Source organism: Heteronotia binoei, chromosome 1 (assembly GCF_032191835.1).
Source record: "Heteronotia binoei isolate CCM8104 ecotype False Entrance Well chromosome 1, APGP_CSIRO_Hbin_v1, whole genome shotgun sequence".
NCBI lineage: Eukaryota > Metazoa > Chordata > Lepidosauria > Squamata > Gekkonidae > Heteronotia > Heteronotia binoei.
The window spans coordinates 269,299,056-269,316,449 of record NC_083223.1 but is presented as its reverse complement, the minus strand read 5'-3'; the positions used below and the strand labels follow the sequence as shown (position 1 = coordinate 269,316,449).

Below are 17,394 nucleotides of genomic sequence, written 5' to 3'. Positions count from 1 at the left end.
TCTTTTTAGCCTTCTCTTGACCCTTTCTTTCTCTCCTCAATAGGAGAAATCTTGAAAGCATCTCTTCTGTGTTTGTCAAGGTCCTATAACTCCACCGCCTCAGTAATCAGTTGGTTAATCCCCAGTTGGGGGAGCAGGGGATCCCCTGGTTTGGAGTGCCTCCCCTTTGCTCTGACTCCCCAAACAAGGTCTTGACCACCGTATATCATACACCCTTTAGGGTTGCCAAGTCCAATTCAAGAAATATCTGGGGACTTTGGGGGTGGAGCCAGGAGACATTGGGGGAGGAGCCAGGGTGTGACAAGCATGATGGAACTCCAAAGCAAGTTCTGGCCATCACACGTAAAGAGACTGCACACCTTTTAAATACTTTCCCTCCATTGGAAATAATGGATAGGGGAACCTTCTATTGGGGCTCACAGAATTACATGAATTGTTTTAGTTATAAGAAGAAGAAGATACTGGATTTATATCCCGCCCTCCACTCCGAAGAGTCTCAGAGCGTCTCACAACCTCCTTTACCTTCCTCCCCCACAACAGACACCCTGTGAGGTAGATGAAGACATTGGATTTATATCCCGCCCTCCACTCCGAAGAGTCTCAGAGCGGCTCACAATCTCCTTGACCTTCCTCCCCCACAACAGACACCCTGTGAGGTAGATGAAGACACTGGATTTATATCCCGCCCTCCACTCCGAGGAGTCTTAGAGCGGCTCACAATCTCCTTTACCTTCCTCCCCCACAACAGACACCCTGTGAGGTGGGTGGGGCTGAGAGGGCTCTCCCAGCAGCTGCCCTTTCAAGGACAACCTCTGCCAGAGCTATGGCTGACCCAAGGCCATTCCAGCAGGTGCAAGTGGAGGAGTGGGGAATCAAACCCGGTTCTCCCAGATAAAAGTCCACACACTAAACCACTACACCAAACTGGTTCTCCACACCAAACTGGCTCTCCAGTTTTAAGTTGTTTTAAAATCTGTAATGAATTTACATTTCTTTTTTCGAAGTTATAAAAATAAAGTAAAAAAGAAAAGAAACTGCATTATTTAGCAAGATTACTTGTAACGTCTCGTGGTTCTTTTGAGACTTTTCTGTCCCCACAACGTGGGCTAATGTACTATTTTATTTGGACTTTTAGATTTGTTTAAATATATGTACGCATGTGTGTGTGTTTGGAATTTGAACTTTTAGATTTTGTTGTTTAAATACATTTATATATGTGTGTATGTGTGTGCATGTTTGGAATGTGGACTTTTACACTGGTTTGTTTAAAAGTGTGTGTGTATGCATATATGGAATTTGGATTTTTAGAATCCTTTAAATATATTTATATGCATGTGTTTGTGTATTTGGACTTTTACATTTTGTTTAAATATATTTATATACATATGTGTGGATACATGTGTGTGTATATAGAATTTGGACTTTTAGATTTTGTTGTTTAAATACATTTATATATGTGTGTACGAGTATGTTTGGAATCTGGACTTTTACACTGGTTTGTTTAAATGAGTGTGTGTGTGCATATATGGAATTTGGACTTTTAGATTTGTTTAAATATATTTATATGCATGTGTTTGTCTGTGTATTTGGACTTTTAGATTTTGTTATATATATTTATATACATATGTGTGGATACATGTGTGTATATATGGAATTTGGACTTTTAGATTTTGTTGTTTAAATACATTTATATATGTGTGTGTGTGTATGTTTGGAATCTGGACTTTTACACTGGTTTGTTTAAATGTGTGTGTGTATGCATATATGGAATTTGGACTTTTAGATTCGTTTAAATATATTTATATGCATGTATTTGTCTGTGTATTAGGACTTTTAGATTTTGTTGTTTAAATATATTTATATACATATGTGTGGATACGTGTGTGTATATATGGAATTTGGACTTTTAGACTGGTGTGTTTAAATATATTTGTGTGTGCGCGCACATATGGAATTTGGACTTTTACATTTGTTTAAATACCCCCACCCCACTGTTCCTAGAAGCACTTCGAGGAATTCGCATGAAACTCAGGGCGAGGAATAGCCCTTTGCCATTCTCAGTTACTACGGGGGTAACTCCCAGTGAACTCAAAGGGTTTACTCCTGAGTAAAAGAGGACTGAGGCAACACAAATGCCGAGAGCGCATGCGCGGGAAAAAAGAGCGGGGCGGAGAAAAAGGGCAGGCGGGCGGAGAGCGTCCACCTGCGCGCGCAGCAGCCTCGCCCTCCCTCGTCCCTCTTGCCTCGCGCTCGCGCTTCTGCGCGGGCGCGCACGAGAGGCCAAATCCCGCCTCGGGGCCCAAGCCGCGCAAGCCGTTCGCTCGGCCTCGCGCCTCCTCCCCCTCGCCCTCCGATGATTGGCCCGGCGGGACGGCCCTTGTCACTCATCTCTCCCCCCGAGCTCTGAGAGGCTGCCTCCGCGGAAGGAGGCGGGGAAAAGGAGAAGAGGCGTGTTCTTCCGGCTGCGCGAGGCTCAGCTTCTTCCTTGCCCGTTCCCTCACACACACTCGCTCATCCCAACCACTGACTTCCGGTCTGCTCGGCTGGCTGGGGGGAGAGGAGGCGCACGCTCCCCCTCCCTACCCCCCCACCGGTGCAGACACCCCCCTTTCTATATTTATATATACACATTTCCCCCTTATTTGTTCCTGGAGGGGGGGGGAAGCCAGATAGACAAGACCACACAAGAGAGTCCCCCTCCCTTATCTGCCCCAAGCCCCGCCCCTTGGGCTACAAGCCCCGCCCTAGAAGCCCCCTACTCCTTAAGCCCCGCCCCTCTAAGCCAGAAGCCCCCCCTCCCGGACATATCTCATTCAACTTGTATTTCCTTCTTCCCTTAATCTTCCTTGGTTTGTCAATCATGGTCCCCAAAATTAGGAACTGAAGGGATCTCCCCCTTCCCCCAGAAATAGATTGCCAAGAAAGGGAGACTTAAGCATCTCTCCCCCTCCCCCCCCAAAAAGTGCTCCCCATAAAGAAAGTGAGGTGTAGCTATAGACACACATCTCTTGAGGGGAAAGGCAGGGGGGCTTAAAGAGGAGGGAATCCCATCTTTGCTTTTCACCTTCCCACCCCAGTAGATTTGCCCCCACTCCTTATAGGCAGCCACTGAGGAACCCGCAGGGGGGTGAGTGTGGGGCTTCCCCATCGATCTCACCCCCCCTCCTCCCACCACTGGTGAAGCGAGTGTTTGTGTGAGAGAAAGGGGGGCTTCTCTGCCACCCCCCCAGCCTGCTATGGAGATGCAGAAAGGCAAAGGGGGAGCAGCAGCAGCAGCAGCAGCTACGACAGGTGGAGGAGGAGGAGGAGGAGGAGGGAAATTGCTGATCTACACCAGCTTGGATGCCAAGGATGAGTTAGAGGAGGTAGGTCCGGGGTGGGCTGGGGGAAGGGAAGTGTTGCACCTCTCCCCCCCACCCCCACCAAAAAGGCAAGGGGTTTTCTCAACGGTGTCTTCTTGGCCTCCCAAGAACAAGGAAACAGTTTCTGTATGTGTGTTTCTGAGAGCCGGTTTGATGTAGTGGTTAAGTGTGTGGACTCTTATCTGGGAGAACCGGGTTTGATTCCCCACTCCTCCACTTGCAGCTGCTGGAATGGCCTTGGGTCAGCCATCGCCCTGGCAGAGGTTGTCCTTGAAAGGGCAGCTGCTGTGAGAGTCCTCTCAGCCCCACCCACCTCACAGGGTGTCTGTTGTGGGGGAGGAAGATAAAGGAGATTGTGAGCTACTCTGAGATTCGGAGTGGAGGGTTGGCTATAAATCCAATATCTTCTTCTCTGTATGTGATTTAGGCCCCCAGAGTTTGCAGCATGGTCATTAAATGTTGCCTGTTGTTGGCCCTCCAGAGGAATTGGTCGGGGCCAGTGTTTGAGGGAACATTGGTTGGGGCCGCCATGTGAAACAGGATGCTGGAGTAGATAGACCATTGGTCTGATCCAGCAGGGCTCTTCTGATTTTCTTATGTCCTTCCATACATTGTGTCATTTGGCGACTGTGGCTAGTCTGGGAGAAAGCAGAAATCGCGGTGCCGGAATGACATTTTTGGCAGGGTGAAGAGGGCTATGAAGCCTGTGGATACGCTACAGCCCTATCTTGTGTCAAGATAGGCTTTATTTATTAATTTGTACTTTTACAAAATTGCTACCTTGCTTTTCTGCCCTCATAAAGGCTATCAGAGTGGCTAGCAAATTAAAAACATACAAAATAAAATCACATCTTAAAAAACATTCAAACCAACAAAAACGAATCAGTAAAAATTAAAACTGGGGCAAAAATGTGTGCCTGTGTTAAGCGCCATTGAGGCCTTGAATTCAGCAGGAGCTCAGCTCCTGAAACTTTTTGAGGGTTCCCCTTCATCCTCCCCATTTACCTTGTCCACTGAATAGCAGGTGCAGCTGCATAACAATCCCTGGATTAGGAGAGCCGGCAGCCAGCCAGCCACCAGGGGCTTTGCCACACCCCCAGCAGCTCCCTCATTAACCCTTGGAGAAGCCCCCGCCACCCTGTCTCCACTTCTTATGTGATTTTGGGCAGTGGGTGACTTGTTGGCCTTTTGACTGGGGGGGCGGGGCGGCCAAGGAGAGCCCCAGACGAGCGAGGCCTGCTTGGGCTGGCTGAATCTCTAGCCAGCCCAAGCAGGTTTCACTCGCCCGGGGCTCTCCTTTCTCATATGGCTGGTGGGGGGGGGGCGGCATATGCTAGTGAGTTACGCTAATGAGCTCCACCACCTATTTTTCTACAAAAACGACCCCTGGACCCCTCTATGTACATCAGTCAAGACATTTTAATTTCTAGGGAGGATTCGGGCTTGATCTGACCTGAATTCCACATATTTGTCAGCACTGTTAGTGCACAGGCCGTTTTATGGTCTTTGCCGATCCTCAGTAAGGTAGGATGAGGCAATTTTGAAGCTTGAAAGGGAGAGGCTGGAGGTCTTGTTTATTACATAAAATGTTTGGGATTCATGATTCCGTTTGGCAGGCCTTTTGGGCCCCTAGAAAGGCCAGGCTCTTTCCACCAGAAAGAGGTGGAACTGCAAGGGAACTCTTTTGGTAGGCAGGTAATGCTCTCTAGGCAGATTATAGACAGCAGAAGAAAGGAGCAGAAGTTACCGTAGCTTGAACCTCTTCTGGGGAATGCGTAGCTCCGGTTGGACCTAAACTGTTCTGCACAGAAACTTCCAGCATTCCTGATGTGCAGGAAGTATATCTGGAGCCAATGGCGAACAGCTGGATTCGAGACCTGTAGCATCTACAGACCACAAGATTCTCAGGGTATCAGCTTTCGCGAGTCAAAGCCCCCCTCCTTCAGACATCTAAAATCTAAAAAGATGAGTTTGGCCAGATTGGTCTGTAGCCATTTCTAAGCTGATACCAAAGAAGAATGCCTCTAGGATGACTGAAGAGAAAGCTTTTATAAAATAGAAACAAGTTGTTTCTCTCTCCCCTCCCCGACTCCCTCTTTTGGTGACCGGTGTAAATATGTGTCATGATGTGGCCTAGTAAATTTTTTTTGTGGACTAGTAACTTTGGGAAACTCACCAAGGGAGCATGGTGTGGTGGCCAGCTTCGTATAGTTGCGATGCGATGCTTCGTATAGATGCCATGCTGGGAATTATTAGGAAGGGAATTGAAAACAAATCAGCCAGTATCATAATGCCCCTGTATAAATCGATGGTGCGGTCTCATTTGGAGTACTGTGTGCAGTTCTGGTCGCCGCACCTCAAAAAGGATATTATAGCTTTAGAGAAGGTGCAGAGAAGGGCAACTAGAATGATTAAAGGGCTGGAGCACTTTCCCTATGAAGAAAGGTTGAAACGCTTGGGACTCTTTAGCTTGGAGAAACGTCGACTGCGGGGTGACATGATAGAGGTTTACAAGATAATGCATGGGAAGGAGAAGGTAGAGAAAGAAGTACTTTTCTCCCTTTCTCACAATACAAGAACTCGTGGGCATTCGATGAAATTGCTGAGCAGACAGGTTAAAACGGATAAAAGGAAGTACTTCTTCACCCAAAGGGTGATTAACATGTGGAATTCACTGCCACAGGAGGTGGTGGCGGCCACAAGTATAGCCACCTTCAAGAGGGGTTTAGATAAAAATATGGAGCACAGGTCCATCAGTGGCTATTAGCCACAGTGTATGTGTGTATATAACATTTTTTGCCACTGTGTGACACAGAGGGTTGGACTTGATGGGCCGTTGGCCTGATCCAACATGGCTTCTCTTATGTTCTTATGTTCTTATGCTCTGTTCATTTTGGTTCCAGTGCCTGATGACCCTCTCACAAATTAAGAAGCATTTTTGCAGCCTTCGTGTGTCTTGTGCACTGCGTGTATCTGTATTTTGGGTGTGCAGAATTAGTGTCCCCAAAACAGCTCCACTCACCCAGATAATAAGTGTATAGAAACTTTCTGGGGCCCCAGAAGGTCAGACCAGAACCAACGGGTTGGAATTACATCAATTATTTTTCCAGCTCAACATTAGGAAGACCTTCCTGACAGTTAGAGAGGTTCCTCAGTGGAACAGGCTTCCTCGGGAGGTGGTGGGCTCTCCTTCCTTGGAGGTTTTTAAACAGAGGCTAGAGGGTCATCTGACAGCAATGAGGATCCTGTGAATTTAGGGGGAGGTATTTGTGAGTTTCCTGCATTGCGCAGGGGGTTGGACTAGATGACCCTGGAGGTCCCTTCTAATTCTATGATTTTATGAAAGGCACATCATCTTCCCTGTATTGACATGCCTTGTATTTCTTCGGCCTCGATTCAGCGCTGCACCCGTTTCTGAGTAGTGAACTGTGGTGTCAAGACATTTACTCAGCGGCTCTCCAGCTATCCTGGTCAGCTGTCCTTACAGAGGGGTGAGGACGCTTCTCCTTGGAAAAATTCACTGCGGCTTGTAAAACATTTTTAAAGCCGTCTCCCTAGTGGCTCTTCTCTTTTAGGAAGTGCAATCACAAGTGTTCTTATGGCTGTAGGACTTGCTCATCACCAGCGGTTGTCAGATGTGACTCATTTCTTGAATATTCAGCCGCGCTTCCGAGTATTAAAAGGAAAGAGCGTTAAAGAATCAGCTATGCTGATTCTGGACGTCAGACGACTAATTGTGTCAATCCCAGGGGAACGTGTTGTGGTCTGATCTCTTTGGCAAGTGCATTTTGTATGTGTGTGATGTGCCATCAAATTGCTTATGACTTATGGAGGTCCTGATGGCATGCCCCTGAGAGTTCTTAACAAACTCAGATGTGAGACAGTGGATCTGCTATTCCGTATTAGGTCTTCTTCTTGGCTTGACTTCGCGAACGAAGATTTAAGAAAGGTGCAGTAGTCCACGTCTGCTGCAGGCTCGCTGGTGGCTGACAAGACCAATGCGGGACAGGCAGGTCCAGCCACAGTGGCTGCAGGGAAAAGTCTGATTTGGGGTTGGGGCTGTAGCAGTGCGATTCTTCCTCAATCTCCTTTTGTCCTCAAGACCAGCTATGCGTGCGTTCTCAAAGGAAGAGACAGCCTGGTGGATGGTGGGTCTCCATGCTTTGCGATCTGAGGCTAGGTCAGACCACTGGTGATGGTTGATGCGACAGGTGCCAAGAGATTTCTTCAAGGAGTCCTTGTACCTCTTCTTTGGTGCCCCTCTATTTCGATGGCCGGTGGAGAGTTCGCCATACAGGGCAATCTTGGGAAGGCGGTGGTTTTCCATCCTGGAAATATGCCCTGCCCAGCGCAGCTGTGTCTTCAACAGCAGTGCCTCGATGCTTGTAACCTCCGCCCTCTTGAGGACTTCAGTGTTGGTCACAAAGTCACTCCAGTGGATGTTGAGGATGGTGCGAAGGCAGCGCATAAGCGTTCAAGGAGTTGCAGGTGATGACGGTATTAGGTATTAGGTAACCTATCACTAAATTCAGCTGCTGCACCAAAAGACTGGAGAGTAGCAAATGTTATAGCCAGTTTTTTAAAAAGGATCTAGAAGGCAACCAGGAAATTACAGGCCAGTCAGCTTAACATATATCTCAGGCAAATTAGTAGAAAATGTAATCAAAGATAAAATTGTTAGGCACACGGAAGGACAAGGCCTGCTGAAGGAAAATTAGCATGGCTTCTGCAAAGGGAAGTCTTGCTTCACCAGCCTTCAGAGTTTTTTGAGAAAGTGAATGAGTGTGTAGACAATGGTAACCTGGTAGGCATGGGAGGATATAATAAAAGTTGATAAAATTATGTATTGGGTGGACAGAGCGGACAAAGAGAAAATTTTCTCCCTTTGGTTGTTGTAGATTTTCCGGGCTGTATGGCCATCGTTTTGGCATCACAATGCCAAGACCATGGCCACATAGCCTGGAAAATCTACAGCAACCAATGGACTCCAGCTGTGAAAGCAACAACATAATTTTCTCCCTCTCCCAAAATACTAGAACTCGAGGGCATCCATTGAAGCTAATGGGCAATAGGTTCAGGACAGACAAAAGGAAATTCTGCTTTACACAGAGAGTGATTTACACAGAGTGACTAAAATGTGGAATCTGCTGCCAGAGGATGTAGTGATATCTATAGGAGCAAACAGCTTTTATAGATATTTTATAGATTCATGGAGGAGAGGTCGATCGATGTCTACCAGCCATGGTGACTGAGGGGAACCTCCACCTTCAGCGGCACTAATCCTCTGAATCCCAGAGCCAGGAGGCAACATTAGGGGAAGGCCTCGGCCTCTCTGCCCTGTTGCTGGCCCTCCAGAGGAACTGGTTGAGGCCACTGTGAGGCAGGAGGCGGGACTAGATGGAGCCTCACTGGTCTGATCCAGCAGGGCTCTTCTGATGTTCTTAAGAGGGGAAGGCCTCAGCCTCTCTGCCCTGTTGTTGGCCCTCCAGAGGAACTGGTTGAGGCCACTGTGTGAGGCAGGAGGCTGGACTAGATGGACCCTCACTGGTCTGATCCAGCAGGGCTCTTCTGATGTTCTTATGAGGGGAAGGCCTCGGCCTCTCTGCCCTGTTGCTGGCCCTCCAGAGGAACTGGTTGAGGCCACTGTGTGAGGCAGGATGCTGGACTAGATGGACCCTCACTGGTCTGATCCAGCAGGGCTCTTCTGATGTTCTTATGAGGGGAAGGCCTCGGCCTCTCTGCCCTGTTGTTGGCCCTCCAGAGGAACTGGTTGTGGCCACTGTGTGAGACAGGAGGCTGGACTAGATGGACCCTCACTGGTCTGATCCAGCAGGGCTTTTCTGATGTTCTTATGAGGGGAAGGCCTCGGCCTCTCTGCCCTGTTGTTGGCCCTCCAGAGGAACTGGTTGTGGCCACTGTGTGAGACAGGAGGCTGGACTAGATGGACCCTCACTGGTCTGATCCAGCAGGGCTCTTCTGATGTTCTTATGAGGGGAAGGCCTCGGCCTCCCTGCCCTGTTGCTGGCCCTCCAGAGGAACTGGTTGAGGCCACTGTGTGAGGCAGGATGCTGGACTAGATGGACTGCTGGTTTGATCTAGCAGAGCTCTTCTTATGTTCCTATGAATGAATGACCTCTAAAACATCCTATCATTGACCGCCTTGCTCAGATCCTGGGACCTTTTGCTTACCAAGCAGATGCTCTACTACTGAGCCAGCGTCCCTCCCCTAACTGGCAGTGGCTCTCCAGGGTCTTAAGCTGAGGGTTTTTCACACCTCCTTGCCTGGACCCTTTTTAGCTGGAGATGCCGGGGATTGAACCTGGGACCTTCTGCTTACCAAGCAGATGCTCTACTACTGAGCCAGCGTCCCTCCCCTAACTGGCAGTGGCTCTCCAGGGTCTTAAGCTGAGGGTTTTTCACACCTCCTTGCCTGGACCCTTTTTAGCTGGAGATGCCGGGGATTGAACCTGGGACCTTCTGCTTACCAAGCAGATGCTCTACTACTGAGCCACCCTCCCTCCCCTAACTGGCAGTGGCTCTCCAGGGTCTTAAGCTGAGGGTTTTTCACACCTCCTTGCCTGGACCCTTTTTAGCTGGAGATGCCGGGGATTGAACCTGGGACCTTCTGCTTACCAAGCAGATGCTCTACTACTGAGGCACCCTCCCTCCCCTAACTGGCAGTGGCTCTCCAGGGTCTTAAGCTGAGGGTTTTTCACACATACTTGCCTGGACCCTTTTTAGTTGGAGATGCTGGGGATTGAACCTGGGACTTTCTGCTTACCAAGCAGATGCTCTGCTACTGAGCCACCGGGGTTGCCATAAGTCAGCTGTGACTCAGCAGCATTTTGCATACACAATCCTGAGTGCTGCAGAGTCGTTCTTATCGCTGAATCAAGGCTGAAGTATTGTACGCCAGCCCATTGGATCTACCAAGCCGAAAGCAATACTTCATTTATCTCTCTCTTTTTTTCGCCAGTGGGGACCCAAAGTAGCGTATAGTGTTTTCCCCCTTCTCCATTTTAACCTCTCGGCCACCCTGCAAGATAGGTTAGGCTCAGAGCATGTGACGCACATCAAGGTCACCTATTGGATTGGATTTTGGATATATATCCCATCCTCCGCTGTGAATCTCAGAGTCTCAGGGCAGCTCACAATTTCCTGTGTCTTCCTCCCCCACAACAGAAACCCTGTGAGGTGGGTGAGGCAAGAGGGCTCTCACAGAAGCTGCTCTTTCAAGGACAACTCCTACTATGACTGACCCAAGGCCATTCCAGCAGGTGCAAGTGGAGGAGTGGGGAATCAAACCCGGTTCTCCCAGATAAGAGAGCTATGGCTGACCCAAGGCCATTCCAGCAGCTGCAAGTGGAGGAGTGGGGAATCAAACCCGGTTCTCCCAGATAAGAGAGCTATGGCTGACCCAAGGCCATTCCAGCAGGTGCAAGTGGAGGAGTGGGGAATCAAACCCTGTTCTCCCAGATAAGAGAGCTATGGCTGACCCAAGGCCATTCCAGCAGGTGCAAGTGGAGGAGAGGGGAATCAAACCCGGTTTTCCCAGATAAGAGAGCTATGGCTGACCCAAGACCATTCCAGCAGGTGCAAGTGGAGGAGAGGGGAATCAAACCCGGTTCTCCCAGATAAGAGAGCTATGGCTGACCCAAGGCCATTCCAGCAGGTGCAAGTGGAGGAGTGGGGAATCAAACCCGGTTCTCCCAGATAAGAGAGCTATGGCTGACCCAAGGCCATTCCAGCAGGTGCAAGTAGAGGAGTGGTGAATCAAATCCGGTTCTCCCAGATAAGAGAGCTATGGCTGACCCAAGGCCATTCCAGCAGGTGCAAGTAGAGGAGTGGGGAATCAAACCCGGTTCTCCCAGATAAGAGAGCTATGGCTGACCCAAGGCCATTCCAGCAGCTACAAGTGGAGGAGTGGGGAATCAAACCCGGTTCTCCCAGATAAGAGTCCGCACACTTAACCACTACACCAAATTTAGCAAGCTTCTGTGGAAGAATGGGGATTTGGACTTGGTTCTCCCAGATCCTGGTCTGAAACTCTAACCACTATACCATACTGGCTTAATTTTGTACAATATCCTTTCCAAGCATTTTCCGTCCACTGTTTGCTGCAATCTCAGACAGGCGATGACACTAGGAAGTTTATAGAGTCCTTAGTACTTTGCAGGACATAGCTGGTGGATTGCATTCAATAGAGTGGTTTGAACTATCAGGGTTGCTCTATGCGACCGATCCTTATTCTGTGGGGGCACCACCGAATCCTGCTCCGTCTTCCACTTGTGGTAGCTGGCCTTGCAAGTTGGTCACTGATGACTTAGAGCATCCGTTAAAAAAACGCAGCACCCTCTGCAATCTCTCAGCTAAGCGCTGTAACCTTTTATTCCCAGCACGAAGAGCGTGCGAGGAAGGAGGGGATAGCTTAAAATCTCCGCCGGACTGAGTTTGCAGCTGCTGAATCAGTATTAGCTGCACGATGCTTAAGTTACAGGGTAATCGCTAGTGGGAAAGGGAAACCGCACACTCGTGCAGTTTTCAGTCGGCAAGGGTTTTCCGTGTTCGTTCCAGCCACGTGAATTGAGCTTTGGCTGTGTTGCTGTGAACGCCGACGGTCACTTTCTTGGCTGTTCATAGGCAGCGGCGGCAGAAACCTCTTTGCCAGCGTTTGCCGCCTCTCTAATATGGTTTCCCGTTATTTATTTTATTTCATTGCATTGCATTTATATCCCGCCCTCCCCCAAACGGGCTCAGGGTGGCTGACAACGGTAAAAATAACAGAGAGTTAAAATCAAAGTGCGATGAAATCATTAAAACATTTCAGCAGTTCATGCAATTTAAAATAGGTTGTACCGTTCCAGGTTCACTCGCCAGAATCCAGATGGCGGGTTTTCATTCTTATTGAGTGCCGCATGTAATGATATGAACATATGAAGTTGCCTTCTACTGAATCAGACCCTGGGTCCATCGAAGTCAGTCTTCTCTACTCAGACTGGCAGCGGCTCTTCAGGGTCTCCAGCTGAGGTTTTTCACACCTATTTGCCTGGACCCTTTTGAGTTGGAGATGCCGGGGATTGAACCTGGGACCTTCTGCTTGCCAAGCAGATGCTCTACCCCTGAGCCACCATCCCTCCCCAAGAATTATTATAAGATGTTATTTGGCACTCTGGATTTGTACTGGGATGGTTCAGGTGTCAGTGTTGTGGGATAGTGGAGTAGCGGTCGCCACTCTGTTATTTGTTAAACGCTGGTTTAAACAATTCTGTCTTACGGGCCCTGCGGAATTGTGGCAAGTCCTGTTGATGTTTTCAGAGAGGGTGTTAGGTAATTGGGGAGGGCGTGAGGGAGGGAATTAGGTACAGCCCTGGCCCGTGGGTGCGTGGTGCCCTAGGCAGGTGCCCCCGCCCCCCCCCCCCGTGGTGCTGCAATACAGCACGGCATTCTGTCCCACCCCCAGATGCCGCGCTGAGGCACCCCCTCCCCCCTCTCTTCCTGTCACTGCCCACCCGTGCGATCGCAGCGCCGTGCCGGGGCCCTGCCAACCCCGACGCAGTGTGCATCTTATCTTTAGAAGAATGTGCTAAGGCTTCCCCTCCCCTCATTTCCGGAACCAGACGGGACGGGGAGCCAAGCCTTTGCCAGCGCATTCTTCTGAAGATGCATGCTGCGTTGGGGCCGGCAGGGCCCCAACGCAGCACGCTGTGATTGTGTGGGCAGCGACAGGACAGGATGGGAAGGGGGGGGGCGCCTTGGCGCAGCACCCAGGGGGGTGGGAAGGGGCACGGGAAGGGAAAGGAGGGGCAGCTGCGGTGGTGGGCACGCGGACTGAGGAGGCAAGCAGACTAGGCGTTTGCCTGGGGCATCGGGAGGGGAGGAGCCCAATTTGGCGCCCGCACCCTCCCGGCGCCCTAGGCAACCACCTAGTTTGCCTAGTGGGTGAGCCGACCCTGGTTAGGTAATCCCATCACATTTGTGTCCCTGCTGCACCTCACATTTATTTCTCTAAAATCCAGTGGCACCTTAAAGACGAACAACCTGTATTGCACGGACACCTGTGTCGGTCTGAAATAGAACAGCTAGAATTGAGTCCAGTTGCTCCTTCAAGACCAATAAGATTTTAGCTTTTGAGAGTCCCAGTTTGCTTCGTCAGAGCTTTCACTCTCCAGAGTTTGTACACCTGAAATCTCGTTTGTCTCTAAGGTGCTGTTGGACACCAATTTAACATTTATTAAATCAGGGCTTTTTTTTTTGTAACAGGAGCTCCTTTGCATATTAGGCCACACACACCTGATGTAGCCAATCCTCCTGGAGCTTACAGGGCTCGTCTTGCAGGGCCTACTGTAAGCTCCAGGAGGATTGGCTACATCAGAGGGGTGCAGCCTAATATGCAAAGGAGTTCCTGCTATAAAATAAAGCTCGGATTTCAATACGTGTGGTTCACAGAAGTGGGTCTTGTGACCCATGAAAGCTGTTATTGGAATAAATGTCATCAGTCTTTAAGATGCCACTGGACTTCTGCCTTTTTTTTTACAAGATGCTAATGTGGCTGCCCCCTTGCAATTTATTTGACTACCCCTTGGCACCTGTCGCATCAACCATCACCAGTGGTCTGACCTAGCCTCAGATCGCAAAGCATGGAGACACACCATCCACCAGGCTGTCTCTTCCTTTGAGAACGCACGCATAGCTGGTCTTGAGGACAAAAGGAGATTGAGGAAGAATCGCACTGCTACAGCACCAACCCTAAATCAGACTTTTCCCTGCAGCCACTGTGGCCGGACCTGCCTGTCCCACATTGGTCTTGTCAGCCACCAGCGAGCCTGCAGCAGACGTGGACTATTGCACCCTTCTTAAATCTTCGTTCGTTCGCGAAGCCAAGCCGAGAGTTTGGTGCAGTGGTTCAGTGTGCGGACTCTTATCTGGGAGAACTGGGTTTGATTCCTCCACTCCTCCACTTGCAGCTGCTGGAATGGCCTTGGGTCAGCCATAGCTCTCATAGGAGTTGGCCTTGAAAGGGCAGCTTCTGTCAGAGCTCTCTCAGCCCCACCCAGCTCGCAGGGTGTCTGTTGTGGGGGGAGAAGATACAGATTGTAAGCCACTCTCAGTTTCTGCTTCAGAGAGAAGGGCGGGGTATAAATCTGTAGTCTGTGTTTGTGTGTGTATACACACACACACATATATTGGCCACTGTGTGACACAGAGTGTTGGACTGGATGGGCCACTGGCCTGATCCAACATGGCTTCTCCTATGTTCTTATGGCCACTGTGTGACACAGAGTGTTGGACTGGATGGGCCATTGGCCTGATCCAACATGGCTTCTCTTATGTTCTTATGGCTACTGTGTGACACAGAGTGTTGGACTGGATGGGCCACTGGCCTGATCCAACATGGCTTCTCTTATGTTCTTATGGCCACTGTGTGACACAGAGTGTTGGACTGGATGGGCCACTGGCCTGATCCAACATGGCTTCTCTTATGTTCTTATGGCCACTGTGTGACACAGAGTGTTGGACTGGATGGGCCACTGGCCTGATCCAACATGGCTTCTCTTATGTTCTTATGGCCACTGTGTGAGACAGAGTGTTGGACTGGATGAGCCACTGGCCTGATCCAACATGGCTTCTCTTATGTTCTTATGGCCACTGTGTGAGACAGAGTGTTGGACTGGATGGGCCATTGGCCTGATCCAACATGGCTTCTCTTATGTTCTTATGGTCACTGTGTGACACAGAGTGTTGGACTGGATGGGCCATTGGCCTGATCCAACATGGCTTCTCTTATGTTCTTATGGCCACTGTGTGACACAGAGTGTTGGACTGGATGGGCCACTGGCCTGATCCAACATGGCTTCTCTTATGTTCTTATGGCCACTGTGTGACACAGAGTGTTGGACTGGATGGGCCATTGGCCTGATCCATCATGGCTTCTCTTATGTTCTTATGGCCACTGTGTGACACAGAGTGTTGGACTGGAGGGGCCATTGGCCTGATCCATCATGGCTTCTCTTATGTTCTTATGGCCAATGTGTGACACAGAGTGTTGGACTGGATGGGCCATTGGCCTGATCCAACATGGCTTCTCTTATGTTCTTATGGCCACTGTGTGACACAGAGTGTTGGACTGGATGGGCCATTGGCCTGATCCATCATGGCTTCTCTTATGTTCTTATGGCCACTGTGTGACACAGAGTGTTGGACTGGAGGGGCCATTGGCCTGATCCATCATGGCTTCTCTTATGTTCTTATGGCCAATGTGTGACACAGAGTGTTGGACTGGATGGGCCACTGGCCTGATCCAACATGGCTTCTCTTATGTTCTTATGGCCACTGTGTGACACAGAGTGTTGGACTGGATGGGCCATTGGCCTGATCCATCATGGCTTCTCTTATGTTCTTATGGCCACTGTGTGACACAGAGTGTTGGACTGGAGGGGCCATTGGCCTGATCCATCATGGCTTCTCTTATGTTCTTATGGCCAATGTGTGACACAGAGTGTTGGACTGGATGGGCCATTGGCCTGATCCAACATGGCTTCTCTTATGTTCTTAGTCATCGTCTTCTACCTTGGTAGTTGAATTATCTTAAGAAAACTTGAGATGAGATTGTCTCAGCAAAGGGGACTGAGCCGTTTCTGCTTCTAGTACCATCAGTGACAGTAATTGCATTGTTGTTCAGTTGGAGGGGTACAGTGCGCTCCTTGTATACAGGCTGGGGCTAAGTCATCCTATCCGGTGAAAATTGCAGATATGTTTAAATTGGTTATCTGAATTGGAGTAATTCGCCTAGTGGTTCCGAAAAATACGTTGTGCCATGTTTGAAACTGCTATGTAAGGGTTCTTATTATTTATTAAATTAACTTGAAACCAGTTACTTGAAAAATAACTTAGGTGTTGAATAAGGGAACAAAGTTTGAGTGCAGTGGCACCTTTTAGGACTTTAAGACACTTTTAAGACCTGAGAGCCAGTTTGATGTAGTGGTTAAGTGCGCAGACTCTTATCTGGGAGAACTGGGTTTGATTCCCCTGCTCTTCCACATACACCTCCTGATGTGACCTTGAGTCAGTCACAAGTTCTCGCAAAGCTGTTCCTCTCAAGAGCAGTTTCTGTCAGAGCTCTCTCAGCTCCACCTACCTCACAGGGTGGTTGTTGTGGGGAGAAGGAAGGGAAAGGAGATTGTAAGCCCCTCTCCTTCAGGTAGTGAAGAATATAAGAACGTAAGGGAAGCCATGTTGGATCAGACCAGTGGCTCATCCAGCCTAACACTCTGTGCCACACAGTGGCCAAAAAACCCAGGTGCCATCAAGAGGTCCACCGGTGGGGCCAGAACACTAGAAGCCCTCCCACTGTTGCCCCCCACCCAAGCACTAAGAATACAGAGCATCACTGCCCCAGACAGAATATTCCATCTATATCTTGTGGCTAATAGCCACTGATGGACCTCTGCTCCATATATTTATCCAATCCCCTCTTGAAGCCATCTAGCTGCCACCACCTCCTGTGGCAGTGAATTCCATGTGTTAATCACCCTTTGGGTGAAGAAAGACTGGATGGGTCATTGGCCTGATCCAGCATGGCTTCTCTGATGTCCTTACCCACGTACTCTGTATCTGCCATTTACATCGAATAGGGGCGCAGTGCTCATGATTGGTAAGCATCAGTCAAGAAGCGAAGGTTCTGAAAGTTTTAAAGCATCGCAGCCGGCAAGATGTTCGTGGATGCGGAAAACGAGATGCCTCTAGTCTGCGAAACAGGATGTTCTCTGTCTTGCAGAAATTTCCACGTGCAAAGGGCAGGCTGCGGGCGAAAGAGATTCTGTGCAGTTGTGCGTTGATCGCTGTCTTGTGAATGCCAGCAACGGAGAGAGCAGGACAGCTGTGTCGAAGTAGAGGCAGAGTTTACTCCTTATTTGAGACAAGACGAAGTTCTTTCACATCCGTCTGTTGCATCTGTCTCCCTTCTTAAGCCCCATTCTCTGATTACCACCTTGGTCTTTCCCCCCTCAGGCTTCCAGAGGGCTCCTATCAGGCC

General features: G+C 49.4%; 1 protein-coding gene across 1 annotated transcript in view; it reads left to right on the top strand.

Moving 5' to 3' along the window:
• Positions 1–3,057: 3,057 nt before the first annotated feature.
• Positions 3,058–17,394, top strand: part of INTS3 (integrator complex subunit 3) — a 222,075-nt gene continuing 207,738 nt past the window's right edge. Inside the window, exon 1 of the mRNA XM_060255779.1 lies at positions 3,058–3,365. Within this exon, the coding sequence (XP_060111762.1) occupies positions 3,237–3,365 (129 nt within the window). The 5' untranslated portion in view covers positions 3,058–3,236. The remainder of the gene's footprint in view (positions 3,366–17,394) is intronic.